The sequence below is a fragment of the Balaenoptera acutorostrata genome, chromosome 1, assembly GCF_949987535.1.
Source record: "Balaenoptera acutorostrata chromosome 1, mBalAcu1.1, whole genome shotgun sequence".
In the NCBI taxonomy this organism is placed as follows: Eukaryota; Metazoa; Chordata; class Mammalia; order Artiodactyla; family Balaenopteridae; genus Balaenoptera; species Balaenoptera acutorostrata.
This window is the reverse complement of record NC_080064.1, coordinates 34,224,297-34,240,911: the sequence shown is the minus strand read 5'-3', so window position 1 is coordinate 34,240,911 and position 16,615 is coordinate 34,224,297. Positions and strand designations below refer to the sequence as shown.

At 51.6% G+C, this 16,615-nt stretch overlaps 1 protein-coding gene across 4 annotated transcripts in view; it reads left to right on the top strand.

Annotated features, from left to right (window-relative positions):
- The window catches only part of HIVEP3 (HIVEP zinc finger 3), a 497,909-nt gene that overhangs the window by 428,904 nt on the left and 52,390 nt on the right, over nucleotides 1-16,615 (top strand). For all 4 annotated transcript variants that reach the window (XM_057527626.1, XM_057527610.1, XM_057527615.1 and 1 more), the window contains one exon: nucleotides 10,409-16,010. In XM_057527626.1, the coding sequence (XP_057383609.1) occupies nucleotides 10,941-16,010 (5,070 nt within the window). In that variant the 5' untranslated portion in view covers nucleotides 10,409-10,940. The remainder of the gene's footprint in view (nucleotides 1-10,408; nucleotides 16,011-16,615) is intronic.

Below are 16,615 nucleotides of genomic sequence, written 5' to 3'. Positions count from 1 at the left end.
TATGGGGCTGTAGAAAAGTTTATGTCAGATTTTTACAAAGGGAGTTTTGTAACAATACAGATTCTGAGGCCGTTTTCCCAGAGATTCTGTTTCAATGGATCTGGATGGGGCTGGAACCTGTGCTTTTAGAAGATGCCCCAGGACATTTCAATGGAGTGAGGGTGGACTATTCAATAATGATGTCAGGACAACTGACTAGCTATATTGAAAAGACACTAAGCTTTATCTCTACCTCACTCCTTACACAAAAATAAATGCCAGATGGAGCCAAGATAGAAATGGAAAGGAAAGGAGGGAGGGGAAGGATGGAAGGAGGAACAGAGGGGTGGAGGGACAGAGAGAGGGAAGAAAAAATTAAATCATAAAGGGACTAGAAGAAAAGTGGGCGACATTCTAAAAAATAATCTTGGACACGAAACCTAAAAGTCATAAAAGGAAAGATTGATGATGTATTTGGCCACATAGAAACAAAATTTTTCTGTTCAGCAAAGTTAAAGATTAATAATAAATAGAGAAATATTTGCAGTTCATATAGAAAGGATTAATATCCCCAGTATCGAAAGAGTTTGTATAAACAAATAAATATATAATTCATTAGAAACATACGCAAAGGATATGAAAAATAATTCCCTGAATGAAATAATTGTTTGACAAGCTTATGCACAGTTCTAAGCCTTGTTCTAGAGAACAAGAAATACAGATTTAAAAAGTAATAAGGTATCTCTGTGGTAAGCAGACTAATGATTACCAAAGATGTCCACATCCTAATCCCTGGAACCTGTGAATGTGTTGCCTTTCATGACAGAAGGAACATTGTAGATGAGATTAAATCAAGGATGTGGAGGTGGGAAGATTATTCCAGATTATCCAGGTGGGGACCAACATAATCACAAGAGCCCTTATAGGTGAAAGAGAGGCAGAGCAGTCAGTGTTGGAGTGAGTCGATGTGAGAAAGATGTGGCCAGCCACTGCTGGCTTTGAAGGTGGCAGGGGCCAGGAGCCAAGGAGTGTAGGCGACCTCTAGCAGGTGGACAAAACAAGAAAATGTTGAGGATCACACAACAGAGCTGTGTCAGGGGCTTCCTGCTACAGGTAACTGGGTCCCATGCAGTCAGAGTGACTCCAGGCCTCTCCCACTGCCCTTGCTGGAGGAGACACACAGAGCCTGAGAAACAGGGTAGCCGACGACGGTGAGGAGTCCAGGTGCTCTGCCCCCTGGCTCTCTTCAGGTGCCCTACCTGCCATCCTACCTGCAGCCCAGATCTGTCTTCTCCTGAGGAGCTCCCAGGGAAGCTGAATCAGAGTCAGGCAGTCCCTGCCATTCAGGGGAAATGGCCCCAAACAGAGAATTGGAGGACTCAGGAATTTTCTTCCGTTTGGCCTGAACACCTCCTAGCTGGCTCTCCATGGGCAGGTCATGCCTCTCCTCTGGGCCTCAGTATCCTCCCAGAAGCAAATTAAGATGATGGGTACAAAGTGCTGTGAGTCTGAGGACAGGATATTCTCATGCAATTCATCCATTTGGCTGTGATGGAGGCCAGGGTTCAGGCCCCTCTGAGAGCTGTCCTGCCCTGGGCCTCACTGACCAGTCACCATTTCACAGGAACCCAGTGACCAAGAGGTACACTGGAGGCTCCAAAATCTCCAGCCTCAGTAGGAGAACCACCTAGTACAGCTTTCATGGAGGCAGCGGGATGGACCAGCCCATCTGGGAAAGCTGTGTGCCAAGATTGCAATGACTTAATCCATGAGTATCTTCAGTTCTAGCTTGAGCCCTGGGTTGGTATGAAGCATTCAATCTGAAAAGTGTCCCAGAAAGTCAGGTCCATAAGACCTGTCACCACTTGATCACTTGCCTATGGTTTTGTCCCCACTGCTGTTACCACTTGGCCCTGCCCAGCTTCGGAACCAATACCTCTCTTGTCTGGGGGACTTAGAAAGGCTATACCACTAGCTGAGTGGTTCAGCATTGTGTTAGCTTCTTTGGAGGCCCTGCTTTGACCTACAGATTCAACATCTGCTCTCATTTTTCGAGCACCAGCTGTGTACCAGACACAGGCATACCTTGAAGATGTTGTGGGTTTGGTTCCAGACCACCACAGTAAAGCGAGTCACACAAATGTACTGGTTTCCTAGTGCATATAAAAGTTATGTTTACACTATACTGTAGTCTACTAAGTACGCAATAGCATTATGTCTAAAAAAAGCAATGTACATACCTTAATTAAAAAATACTTTATTGCTAAAAAATGCTAACCCTCTTCTGAGGCTTTAGTGAGTCATAATCTTTTTGCTGGCGGAGGGTCTTGCCTCAGTGCTGATGGCTGCTGACTGATCAGGGTGGTGATTGCTGAAGGCTGGGGCAGCTGTGGCAGTTTATTAAAATAAGACAACAGTGCAGTTTGCCGCCTTAATTGACTGCTTCCTTTCATGAACAGTTTCTCTGTAGTGTGCAATGCTGTTCGGTAACAATTTACCCTCAGTAGAACTTATTTCAAAATTGGAGTCAATCCTCTCAGACCCTGCTGCTGCTTTATCAACTAAGTTTATGTAATATTCTAAATCTTTTGCCATTGTTTCACAAAATCTTTTCGATTTTGTCTTCACAAAATCTTCACTAAGAGTAGATTCCATCTCAAGAAACCACTTTCTTTACTCATCCCTAGGAAGCAACTCCTCATCTGTTAAAATTTTATCATGAGATTGCAGCAATTCAGTCACATCTTCAGGCTTCACTTTTAATTCTCTTGCTCTTTCTACCACATCTGCAGTTACTTCCTCCACTAAAGTCTTAAACCTCTCAAAGCCATCCATGAGGGTTGGAATCAACTTCTTCCAAACTCCTATTAACGTTGATACTTCGACCTCTTCCCATGAAATCACACATGTTCTTAATCGTATTATAATGGTGAATCCTTTCCAGAAGGTTTTCAATTTACTTTGCCCAGATCCATCAGAGGAATCACTGTCTATGGCGGTTATAGCCTTATGAGATATATTTCTTAAATAATAAGACTTGAAAGTTGAAATTACTCCTTGACCTATGGACTGGAGAATGGATGCTGTGTTACCGGCATGAAAACAAGATTAATCTTGAACATCTCCATCAGAGCTCTTGGGTGACCAGGTGCATTGTCAATAAGCAGTAATAGTTCGGAAGGAATCTTTTTTTCTGAGCAGTAAATCTCAACACCGGGCTTAAAATATTCAGTAAACCATGTTGTAAACAGATGTGCTGTCGTCTAGGCTTTGTTGTTCCATTTATAGAGCCCAGGCAGAGTAAGATTCAGCATAATCCTTAAGAACCCTGGGATTTTTCAGAATGGGTAAATGAGCATTGGCTTCAACTTGAAGTCACCAGCTGCACTGACCCCTAACAAGAGAGTCAGCCTGTCCTTTGAAGCTTTGCAGCCAGGCACTGACTTCTCCTCTTTAGCTATGAAAGTCCTAGATGGCATCTTCTTCCAAATAAGGCTGTTTCATCTACACTGAAAATCTGTTGTTTAGTGTTGCCACCATAATGAATTATCTTAGCTAGATCTTCTGGATAACTTGCTGCAGCTTCTACATCAGCACTTGCTGCTTCACCTTGCACTTTGATGTTATGGAGACGGCTTCTTTCCTTAGACCTCTGCTAACGTCAACATTTTCTTCTGTAGCTTCCTCACCTCTCTCAGCCTTCATAGAATTGAAGACAGTTAGGGCCTTGCCCTGGATTAGGCTTCAGTTTAAGGGAATATTATGGCTGGTTTGATCTTCTATCCAGACCACTCAAACTTTGTCCTTATCAGCAGTAGGCTGTTTCACTTTCTTATTCGTGTTTTCACTGAAGTAGCTCTTTTAATTTCCTTCAATAACTTTTCCTTTGCAGTCACAGCTTGGCTAACTCTTTGGCACAAGAAGCCTAACTTTTGACCTATCTCAGCTTTCAACATGCCTTCCTCACTAAGCTTAATCATTTCTACCTTTTGATTTAAAGAGAGAGACGTGTGACTATTCCTGTCACTTGAACACTTAAGGGGCCACTGTAGGGCTATTAATTGGCCTAATTTCAACATTGTTGTTGTCTCAGGGGATAAGGAGGCCCAAAAAGAGGGAGAGAGACGGTGAATGGCCTGTTGGGACAGTCAGAAAGAACACACAGAACTTTTATCCATTAAGTCTGCCATCTTATACGGGCATGGTTCATAGAGCCACAAAAACAATTGCAGTAGTAACATCAAAGATCACTGATCACAGATCATCATAACAAATGTAATAATAATAAAAAAGTTTGAAATATTATGAGAACTGCTAAAATGTGACACATAGACAGGAAGTGAGCAAATGGTGTTGGAAAAATGGCGCTGATAGACTTGCTCGATGCAGGGTTGCCACAAACCTTCAATTTGTAAAAAATGCATTATCTGCAAAGTGCAGTAAAGCGAAGCACAGTTAAATGAGTTATGCCTGTACTTTCTATACGTGATAATCACATTGAGTGCTCACAACAGTCTGCGGCCTAAAAGCAGCAGAACCAGGATTGGCATCTAGGCCAGTGGTCTTTCCACAAGGCCAGGGCAGCCCCTCAAACAGAAAGACTTCCCCTGATAACAGTGATGGCCATTAGTTCTTGACTGTTTACTACATTCCAGGAGGTACTATACTAAGCATTGCATATGAATTAACTCAATTTAAACCACATGTGGTACTTTTATTGTCCCCATTTTATAGGTAGGGAGACTGAGGCTTAGAGAGGTTCCCAAAATTTCCAGTTAGGAGGTGGAGAAGCCAGGATTCAAACACAAGCTGAGTTGCAAAGCTGCCTTTGGGATCGCATACTGTGTTGCCCTGTGTGTGGGCTTGGTGACCGGACACCTGCCCCCTCGCGAGAGCCCATCATGTCCTTTAGGCCTGGACCCCAGTCTGTGTTGCTGCATTTCCCTGTATCCCAATGTTCCCAGGCCTGGGTTCTGTCAAGCTCTTATTAGACTCCCCAGGACTAATATTGCACTGCAACCGCCTGTGTGAGTTAGTGTGTTTGTTTGACTGCTCGAAAAGGGACCGAGTAGATGTGGCTTAAGACGAGCTAGACGGTGTCGTTCTCTCGTGGGGGCAGGTGACTTTGCTTCATGCCGTCCCTGGAAGTCAGGTTCCCTTCCATGTGGTCAGAGTTGGCTTACCACCACTACTACTTCCATGTTCCTTCCTGAGAAAATGAGGACGTGGAGGGCAGACACCTTTCTTTCTGGCCATGACCTACGAGCTACATCTGTTGGCCAGAACTAGTTGCAAGGGAAGCTGGTAGATACAGTCCAACTGGGTGACCACAGATCCAGCTGATACTCCGGGGCTTCAATTACAAAAAGAAAGGGGAGCGTCTAGCGGGAGACATTTTCAGTCTCTGCCACGTTCCCCATTCCCAGCCAGAGCCCCACCATTGGCCTTGGCCACTCTCTGTCCAGACTTCCTTCGGTGGCTCTCTGACGACCTCTTCCGTTAGTCTCCAGACCCACATCTTCACACTCACCCTCTTGCCACCAGCTGAGCCCCCAGCCACTTTTACTTTTCTTTGCAGCAAAAGAATTCTGCCCCATCTTGTACACACACACACACACACACACACACACACACACACACACACACACAGATTCTCAGAAGGGGCACTGGTTTTGGTGTTGGGTCCTTAAATAAAAACACTTACTGTTTGCCTCCTGTCCAGCCTGTGGCCTTCTGTGCTGGGTTTCAGCTTTTGAAAAAAAGGCGAAGGCTTGCTTTCCTGGTGTTTTTAACATCGGTATGTTTTATTATTTATGGTCAGTAAAATTTTGACCAGATGTTGGCATATTGGGATGCATGCATGCATGTATATGTGTAACAAAATTATAAGAACTTTATGCCCCAAGTCTGGGGCAGATTGACCTAATAGCCCCTGGACATCAGGCTCCTGTCCCTGTCTTGCCTCAGTCTTCTCTAACTTGGCTGGTGACCCAAGCTCCCTAGTCTAGAGCCCGTGCAGATTCAAGTTGGCCCCCTGCCAGGACTGGTGGAATTGACCACCTGAAAGAGCCCACCTCCCACCTCCCCTTTGGGAGCCCTCTGGGCGTCCACTCTGGGCTATGGCCACGTTGTCGCTGCACCTTGGATACGAAAGTGGTTTCCAGTTTGGTTTCAGAGCTTCAGGTCCCCTTGCCTCGGCCCTGTTGGCTCCTCCCTCACTTCCCACTCCCCTGAGGCCTTTGTGACTCCAGCCCCAGCACCCTGCTCTCTTCCTTGTTGGGCTGTCCTAATAGCTAGGCCTATGGAAGCTTCCGGAAGTGGGAGCCAAGTTGTCTGATATGCTAGCCAACTTGATCTTGAAACTCAGGTTCTCTTCATGGTTCTAAGCTGGCTTCTAAGCCAGAGCTCTGAAGGCTGTGGCCTCAGAGGCAGGCAATGTGGACCCCAGAGCCATTCTGCCACCATCAGCAGAGGACATCCATCCTCCCTCTGGCCTGAGGCTCGGGCCCCTGTTGGCCCAGCTTCTGGGCCCTGTCAAGAAAACCCTCTACCTCTGACCTCATGTCACTGGTGACCTTTACAGGTGTGCTCACCAGTTCTCTGCAGGCAGTTTTTTCTTCTGTTACTTCAAGTTTATATTAAAACTTTACACATACCTTCAGAAGCACAGAAGATAGAAAAGAGCCATTTTCTTAGTGTCACTTGGTCACAGTGACTGGAAACAGTCCTTCTAAAGGGATTAAAGAGTTAAGTAAACAAGTGATGATGCCAGTGTGAACTGTAATCCATTCCAAGGCTGAAGCCTTCTTAGCCCTCCTAGGTTTGCCCCAGGTCTGCACCCAGTCCTGCTGCCCCCTCCCATTGCCTCTCGTATGAAGGACCCCTGGCCTTTCATGAGGTGTGGAGCAGGGCAGCAGAGAGCACTGGCCCAGGAGCCCGAGGACCTGTGTGGCCTGAAATAGTCATTGCCCCCCGGCAGCTCAGGTGCCCTCTATGCAGAACGAAGGGGTGGGCCTTTCGGCTCTCGGGCCTCACTGACCCACTCCTTCTGGGTCGCCGATGGTGCTGACATGTCCTGGCTGTTCCTGCCCCAGAGGGTGCTGGCAGGAGGGCCCTCTTGGGAAGAGCACCGAGCCCGGCTCACAGGTGCAGCCTGGATGCTGACCCCAGGCAGGTGGTGCTGGCCCAGTGAGTCACCTGATGACACAGTAGCCACCTGTCTCCCTCATCCACCCCACCCCTCCTACCTGGCCTGGGACTCTCCAAACCCCAGCCTCTGGGCACTTCCCCACCTGCCCCTGGAGAGCCTGTGGCTCGGTGAAGGGAGAACCACAGGACTCGACGATGTAGAGTCCTCCTTGGCCAACTGACCCCCATCCATACTGATCGTTCACCACCCAGTCATGTGGAGAGTCCCTTCCATCCACTGGAAGAAGCAAAGCTTACCACTAGCTAGTATTTTGGGGGTGCTTTGAGATCCTTGCATGAAAGGGTCACTAGAAATAGTAGGTAGCGTCAACCCTTTATTATCTATACAGAGCACCCAGGGGCCTCCCCCCTCCACGCCCCCCTACAGGTACAGCCAAGCCCGGGAGTTGCAGACCAGTCCGGAGCACAGTTCTGCATCTACACGGCAGATGCTGGCTGCCTCATCTGACTTTTCCATGACTCAGCACTACTGCCCACATTAGCTTGGATAAATGAGGCCTGGGGGTAATGCCACCAGGGTGGACTCCCCAGCCTCAGTCTGCTCCCCATTTCTCCTGTCCGGCAGCCACAGTGAGGTTAGGACATACGTTGAAAGGCCCCCTTGATTGTTAAGCCTCTGGACGCCCACTGATGCTCATTGCCAGGGATACAGCCACGTCCTGTAGGGCCAAGCCGGTACCTCCATAGAACACGGAGCCGTAGACTGCAGTGCCCATTGTGCCACAGTGGTCCTAGAGGGCATTTATTCGCCGAGGTGGAGATGAGCCCTGGCCAGAGGGTGGGGGGCGGAGGGTGGTCTGCCTCAGCTACCATCACAGTGCAATTTTTAGGGAAAATCACATCATCCTGCTAGACCTCAGTCTCCTCATCTGTCAAGTGAGGGGATGAGACTAGGCAACCAGTCTCTAGGAATCCACAGGAGACCATGGTGTCATTTCAGTCCTCACAGCAAAGACCAAAAGTTTGTACCAGACCCCCAGAGATGGTACTTGTGCCTGGTTTGGGTCACAAGGTAAATATTGACTGTAAGGGTAACCATTTGTTCTGATTTGCCTGCGACAGCCCTGGTTTATTGCTGTTGCTCCTCCTTAATTATTAGCTGTACCTCTTTCCCTCTCAAAAGTGTCCTAGTTTGGATGATATCTTACATGGCCACCCTATTGACAGTAATATGATGAAATGAGATTTCCCTGCTTTGGGAGGATGCTCTCTGCCGGAGTCAAAGGAGGGCTTTGACTGCTCAAAGAATAGCCTTGGCTGAGTTGTGACCTTCCATTGACAAAAATCAATCACTGCATTTGCTTGGAGGGATGTCATTTGAAGACATAGGTGATCTCATGCATCATTCACTGCCCCTGTCTGAAGTACCACATGAAAAAGTTCTTTTCAATCAATCCTCTGCTTCCTGCAAGGAACTTATATATTTCTTCCTCTCTGGATATAAAGACCCTGTAATGGACCATATCTCTCTTTTCTCCTTGACTGCCAGGAATCTCAGATGTAAGTGTATAGCTGAACTATAGAAGCACCGTAAGCCGTTATGATTGTTATACCAATATTCTTTCCATCCCACCAATCCTGACCTCCTGCCTTATTTACATTTTCCTTTGTTCTGATTTGTTATTCTTATTTACAACTTTCTTATATTATTTATAGCTTGTCATTCTTTTAAAAATATTTATAAAATTTTGTTATAGTTACATTGAAGTCTCTATAGAACCAAGATGGAAAGGATACAAAAAAGGAATAAATTTATAGAATATAATTTTTAGTTAGTTATTGAACTACCTGCCCTTCCATGGCATGTCACTATGTCCGAGGTCCTGCCATTTGAGCGAAAATTATTTGAGTCTTTCAGACTTGTTAATTTTCTGAGCACTCTGTGAAAGTAGAAGAAGGAGACTTTTCAACACTGCATCAGCAAACACCCAATGAAAATAAAGGTGAGGTCGTGAAGGGAGCCTGAGATCAGGATGCCAGGGGCAGAGCAAGCCTGCAGGAGAGGGAAGAAGGCTGCAGAGACACGGTCACCGCCCCCCCAGACCCTCGCCCAGGGGACAGGCACCTGCAAGGTGACTGGGGAATAAAATCTGGCCGTGGGGAGCCTGAGTTCAAGTGCTGGCCCTGCCTCTTAGGAACATAGGACCTTAGCAGGCCACCCTCCCTCTGCAGTCCTTAGTTTTGTCCACTGGAAAGTAAGGTGACTGGCGAGACAAAGTTCACAGTGACTTCCAGCTTTGAAATTCTCACCATGCTCCTGGGGAGAATGGCTCTGCAATGCCCTTGGAGCCCAGGAAGCCTAGGCTGCCCGACTTTTGGCTGGCCCTGGCAGGGCACACACACTTGGGGCTCTGCTCTGATCAGCTTTGCCCCTCAGTTTGGCAAAGACCCCCATTCTGAACTACTTCCAGGGTATCCCTGGGGCACTGACTGGACAAGGAAAGGTTGAATACCTGGAGGAAACTTCCAGAATGACCCTCCAGCTATTGCTTGGCAGATCTGGTGGTCACGCTGTGTTAGACTGTGAGCTCCCACAGGCTGGGACAGTGGTTTTAGCTTCTCTATGAAACACTGGTTTGGGAGGTGGGTTAGCAAGGGTTAGCAAAGCCATGAATGATGCCCTTCCTGGACACCCTCAGAACCCAGGGCCAGAGAGAAATACTAACCCGAGAACAGTCCCCCTCTTAGAAAGCTCATCTCCAAATAACCCACCGGCCCCAACTCTTGCACCAGCCATGGGACCGGTCGGGGTTCATCCTACAGCATCCACATCCATTTTCATGTTGGACCCCACTGCAGCCCGAGATGCAGTTGAGGCAGGAATTGCTGTTATCCCATTTCATAGATGAGGCAACTGAGGCTTAGGGAACTGAAACCCACTTGGAGTCACTCTCTGAGCAGGGACTGGAGCCCAAGCCTCCCATCGCTAAGTGCCCTGAGGTTCCCAGAGCACCCCCCCTGCCTCCTGCTCCCAACGCTCCACACAGCCACGGTCCTCGGAACCACAGTGGGCATCACTGGGAATGCAGACAAGGGAGGTACCAGCAGTGCTTCAATGCACAGAGCCTGGAACTCTGGGTTCGGGTCGGGTCTCCCTGGTTAACCTGTAGGGATCTCACCAGGTCGGAGCTGCCCGAGCTGTGGATGAGTCGCAGTAACTCTCTCTTCTCTTCTCTTCTATTTCTGTGTGTATTTCTGTGTGTGTGCTCTTGTCAAGTAGAAGAGCGTGACTTCCCCTCCGCGGCCGTTCATCTCCAACACGGGACAAAAGAGGAGAAGAGGCGGGACGGAGCTGCCCGCGGCGTCCAGCGTGGCTTCTCTCGTGCGGGGACCAGGGATGCCTGGGCCATGCACACAGCCGTCTCCAGCCGTCAGCGGTTCACATAGCACACAGGGGACTTGTGGGGGGCCACTTGCCACTGCCAACTGAAACAATACAATGGCAACACTGACATCCTTCATGACGTTTCCACGACAGACATTCAGGCAGAAAGTGCTGGCGCGTTTTCTGTCTGCAAAGTAGAGGGCCATGCCTCACTGATGTGAACAGTCTGGGCCCTGATGACCTGCTCTGAGTCCACTTGCACCCAGTGACACTTGCAAAAAAAACTCCCAAAACCATCTTGGGTTTGGCTTCCATAGCTCTTGACCAATGTGGCCCAAGCCAGACGCCTCCTTGGGACGCTTGGATTATTCGTAAATGCGGCCTGCCCCGACCTTCCCTGAATAGCATCTGAAGTCCCGTGGAGGTCATGGATCCTGAACAAAGTGTCAAGGGCACCAAGAAGGCTGAGGGAAGTCCCCGGAAGCGGCTGACCAAAGGAGAGGCCATTCAGACCAGTGTCTCATCCAGCGCCCCGTACCCAGGCAGCGGCACAGCTGCCACCCAAGAGGGCCCCTTCCAAGAGCTCCTAGCCCCACAGCCCTTCCCAGGCCCCTCATCGGTTCTTAGGGAAGGCTCTCAGGAGAAAACAGGCCAGCCGCAGAATCCCCCCAAGAGGTCCTCCATCGAAGCCTCGGTCCACATCTCGCAGATTCCGCAGCACCCTCTGACACCAGCATTCATGTCGCCCGGCAAACCCGAGCATCTCCTGGAGGGGTCCACGTGGCAGCTGGTTGACCCCATGAGACCCGGACCCTCAGGCTCTTTCGTGAGCCCTGGGCTCCATCCTCAGAGCCAACTCCTGCCTTCCCATGCTTCCGTCATTCCTCCCGAGGACCTGCCTGGCATCCCCAAAGTCTTTGTGCCCCGTCCCTCGCAGGTCTCCTTGAAGCCCACAGAAGAGGCACACAAGAAAGAGAGGAAACCACAGAAGCCGGGCAAGTACATATGCCAATACTGCAGCCGCCCCTGTGCCAAGCCCAGCGTGCTCCAGAAACACATCCGCTCGCACACGGGTGAGAGGCCCTACCCCTGTGGCCCCTGCGGCTTCTCCTTCAAGACCAAGAGCAACCTCTACAAGCACAGGAAGTCCCATGCCCACCGCATCAAAGCCGGCCTGGCCTCGGGAATGGGCGGAGAGATGTACCCCCCAGGGCTGGAGATGGAGAGGATCCCTGGGGAAGAGTTTGAGGAGCCCACTGAGGGGGAAAGCACAGATTCGGAAGAGGAAACGGGCAGCACGTCCACTCACCCCGCAGAGCTGTCCCCGAGGCCCAAGCACCCCCTTCTGTCCAGCGGTTTGTACAGCTCTGGGAGCCAGGGTTCCAGCCACGAACGCTGTTCCTTGTCCCAGTGCAGCTCAGCCCCGTCGCTCGAGGACCCTGCCCCCTTCGCAGAGGCCTCATCCGAACACCCCCTGAGCCATAAACCCGAAGACACCCACACGATAAAGCAGAAGCTGGCCCTCCGCTTGAGCGAGAGGAAGAAGGTGATCGACGAGCAGGCGTTCCTGAGCCCGGGCAGCAAAGGCAGCACCGAATCTGGGTATTTCTCACGCTCCGAGAGCGCCGAGCAGCAGGTCAGCCCCCCAAACACCAACGCCAGGTCCTACGCCGAGATCATCTTCGGCAAGTGCGGGCGGATCGGGCAGCGGACCGCCATGCTGACGGCCACCTCCACGCAGCCCCTCCTGCCCCTGCCCACCGAAGACAAGCCCAGCCTGGTGCCTCTGTCTGTGCCCCGGACGCAGGTGATCGAGCACATCACCAAGCTCATCACCATCAATGAGGCCGTGGTGGACACCAGCGAGATAGACAGCGTGAAGCCCAGGAGGAGCTCCCTGTCACGGCGGAGCAGCATGGAGTCGCCCAAATCCAGCCTCTACCGGGAGCCCCTGTCCTCCCACAGCGAGAAGACGAAGCCCGAACAATCACTGCTGAGCCTCCAGCACCCGCCCAGCACCACCCCCCCTGTGCCTCTGCTGAGAAGCCACTCAATGCCTTCTGCCACCTGCACCCTCAGTACCCCCCCACACACCTTCCGAGGCAGCTACTCCTTCGACGACCACGTCGCCGACTCGGAAGCCCTGAGCCGCAGCAGTCAACTGTTTACCTCCCACCCCCGGATGCTCAAGCGTCAGCCGGCCATCGAACTACCTTTGGGCGGGGAGTACAGTTCCGAGGAGGCGGGGCCGAGCAGCAAAGAGGCAGCCTCCAAACCCGCAGATGAACCGGAACCCAGGGAAAGCGACCTCACCAAAAAGACCAAGAAGGGTTTGAAAACGAAAGGGGTGATCTATGAATGTAACATATGTGGTGCTCGGTACAAGAAAAGGGACAACTACGAAGCGCATAAAAAGTACTACTGCTCGGAGCTGCAGATGGCAAAGCCCGTCACCGCAGGTGCTCACGCGTCTCCGGAAGCCGAAAAGAGCCAGGCGGAGCACGAGCCCTGGTCCCAGATGATGCATTACAAACTGGGGAGCACCTTGGAGCTCACTCCACTGAGGAAGAGGAGGAAAGAGAAGAGCCTCGGGGACGAGGAGGAGCCGCCCGCCTTTGAGTCCACAGAGAGTCAGTTCGGCAGCCCCGGGCCATCTGAGGCTGCTCGGAACCTTCCCTTGGAATCCACCAAGTCACCAGCAGAGCCGAGTAAGTCAGTGCCCTCCCTGGAGGGATCCGCCGGCTTCCAGCCAAGGACTCCCAAGCCAGGGTCCAGTTCAGAATCAGGGAAGGAGAGGAGAACCACGTCCAAAGAAATTTCTGTCATCCAGCACACCAGCTCCTTTGAGAAATCCGACTCTCTGGAGCAGCCCAGCGGCTTGGAAGGGGAAGACAAGTCTGCGGCCCCGTTCTCATCACCCCCGCCCGCCCCGCATGGACGCTCGGCTCACTCCCTGCAGCCCAGGTTGGTCCGTCAGCCCAACATTCAGGTTCCCGAGATCCTGGTGACCGAGGAGCCCAACCGGCCAGACACAGAGCCGGAGCCGCCCCCTAAGGAGCCCGAGAAGACGGAGGAGTTCCAGTGGCCCCAGCGCAGCCAGACACTTGCCCAGCTCCCAGCAGAGAAGCTGCCACCCAAGAAGAAGAGACTGCGCCTGGCGGAGATGGCCCAGTCATCCGGGGAGTCCAGCTTCGAGTCCTCCATGCCTCTGTCTCGCAGCCCGAGCCAGGAGAGCAGTGTCTCTCTGAGCGGGTCCAGCCGCTCCGCCTCCTTCGAGAGGGACGACCACGGAAAAGCCGAGGCTGCCGGGCCCTCGTCCGACACACGCTCCAAACCCTTGGGCACCCACATGCTAACTGTCCCCAGCCACCACCCGCACACCCGCGAGATGCGGAGGTCAGCCTCAGAGCAGAGCCCCAATGTTTCCCACTCCACCCATATGACCGAGACACGCAGCAAATCCTTCGACTACGGCAGCTTGTCCTTGACAGGCCCTTCTGCACCAGCCCCAGCAGCTCCAGCGGCCCCAGCAGCCTCAGCAGCCCCACCAGAGAGAAGAAAATGCTTTTTGGTGAGACAGGCCTCTCTGAGCAGGCCTCCAGAAACCGAGCCAGAGGCCACCCACAAGGGAAGACAGGAGAGTGAGGAACCCAAGCCCTCATCCAGTAAATCTTCGGCCAAAAGCCCATTGCCCCCGATTTCCTCTGCAGCCACCTCACACAGCGGGCACCCGGGAGGCAAGAGCCAGGTGCAGGACAGACCCGCGCTGGGGGCCACTCCACCCTACACAGAAGCACTGCAGGTGTTCCCCCACCCCATTGCTCAGCTCCCCTTGCAGGAGAAGCCGTACCTGCCCCCGCCCGTCTCCCTTTTCTCCTTCCAGCACCTCCTACAGCATGAGCCAGGGCAGTCTTCGGAGTTCTTCTCCACCCAGGCCATGTCCAGCCTGCTCTCCACACCGTACTCCATGCCCCCGCTTCCTCCCTCCTTATTTCAAGCCCCCCCACTTCCTCTCCAACCGACTGTTCTGCACCCAGGCCAACTCCACCTCCCCCAGCTCATGCCTCACCCAGCCAACATCCCCTTCCGGCAGCCCCCTTCGTTTCTCCCCATGCCTTACCCTGCCTCCTCAGCACTTTCTTCTGGGTTTTTCCTGCCTCTGCAATCCCAGTTCGCCCTTCAGCTCCCTGGTGATGTGGAAAGCCATGTACCCCAGATCAAAACCAGCCTGGCCACACTGGCAACGGGAACCCCTGGCCTCTCCCCCAGCACAGAGTACAGCAGTGACATCCAGCTGCCCCCCGTGGCTCTCCCATCCAGCTGCTCAGCACCCACGTCAGCCCCTCCGCTGGCCCTGCCTGCCTGTCCAGACACCATGGTGTCTCTGGTTGTGCCTGTCCGCATCCAGACCAACATGCCGTCCTATGGGAGCGCCATGTACACCACTCTTTCCCAGATCCTGGTCACCCAGTCCCAGGGCAGCTCAGCAACTGTGGCTCTTCCCAAGTTTGAGGAGCCCTCATGCAAGGGGACGACTGTGTGTGGGGCAGATGTGTATGAGGTTGGGCCCAGACCGGCTGGGGTAAGTGAAGAGCAAAGCAGAGGTTTCCCGACTCCATACCTGAGAGTGCCTGTGACATTACCTGAAAGAAAAGGCACTTCCCTGTCATCAGAGAGTGTCTTGAGCCTGGAGGGGAGTTCATCAACAGTGGGGGGAAGCAAACGTGTCCTTTCACCAGCTGGCAGCCTTGAACTTACCATGGAAACCCAGCAGCAAAAAAGAGTAAAGGAAGAGGAGGCTTCCAAGGCAGATGAAAAACTCGAGCTGGTGAAACCGTGCAGTGTGGTGCTTAGCGGCACCGAGGATAGCAAGAGACTAGAGAAGTCCCACTTGGGCAGCCAGGGCCAGGGCAGGAGGGAAGTAGAAACACTGTCCAGCCTGTCCTCAGATCCATCCGACCCAAAGGAAATTCCTCCCCTCCCTCAGCCCTCATTGCCCCGTGTGACAACCCCGGGCTCAGAGGCTTTGAAGGAATATGCCCAGCCGTCTGGTAAACCTCACCGAAGAGGGTTGCTCCCACTGAGTGTGAAGAAAGAAGATTCCAAGGAACAACCTGACCTCCCTCCACTGGCACCTCTCAGCTCACAGCCTCTGTCAGAAACGTCCCCCAGGCCAGCCAAGTTGCAAGAAGGTACGGACTCAAAGAAGGTACTGCAGTTCCCCAGCCTCCACACGACCACTAATGTCAGTTGGTGCTATTTAAACTACATTAAGCCAAATCACATCCAGCATGCAGATAGGAGGTCCTCTGTTTACGCTGGTTGGTGCATAAGTTTGTACAACCCCAACCTTCCGGGGGTTTCCACTAAAGCTGCTTTGTCCCTCCTGAGGTCTAAGCAGAAGGTGAGCAAAGAGACATACACCATGGCCACAGCTCCGCATCCTGAGACAGGAAGGCTTGTGCCATCCAGCTCCCGCAAGCCCCGCATGACAGAGGTGAGTTCAGCCTTGTTTTTCTTCTCCCCACTGATTTTAAAAGTCTTTGCTGAGCTTTTAAAGCCACATTGTCCTCACGTTCCATTTGCAAATGAGAGCCAACTGAGTGGGCAGATTTCCTCTCTATCAGCTGCGACTGATCACCTTATTTATTGGGTTTCTTTGTCAGTGTCCCTCATATCATTGGACTAGATACATTTCAATAAAGTGAGCTTTAAAGTGATCCACTTTCCTGTTAGCTTCTATTGAGAAATCAAAGACATAATCTCAGCCAAAAGACAGTTGGAAAACTGCCACTCCAACATACATTTCTCCTTATCTGGTTAGTCTTTTCCTATTCTCCACATCTACTATTTCTGTTCTCTGGTGCCACTTGAAATCTTCCCATTGTCAGAGAGTCTAGAATTTGATGCAAATGACTCCTGAAATATTCCTTCTTTCTTTTCTGTGAGTAGGAGAGCAAATAGAGCTTGGCTGCAGTATCCCTCTTTACCAGTAGGTGGCAAGGTCACAGCTTGACTCATCTATGCTGGTGGTAGCGCACAGCCCCGACTAAGGGCTCATGTTTACTCCTCCATTGCCTCTGACTTGAGGCTGCATCAGGA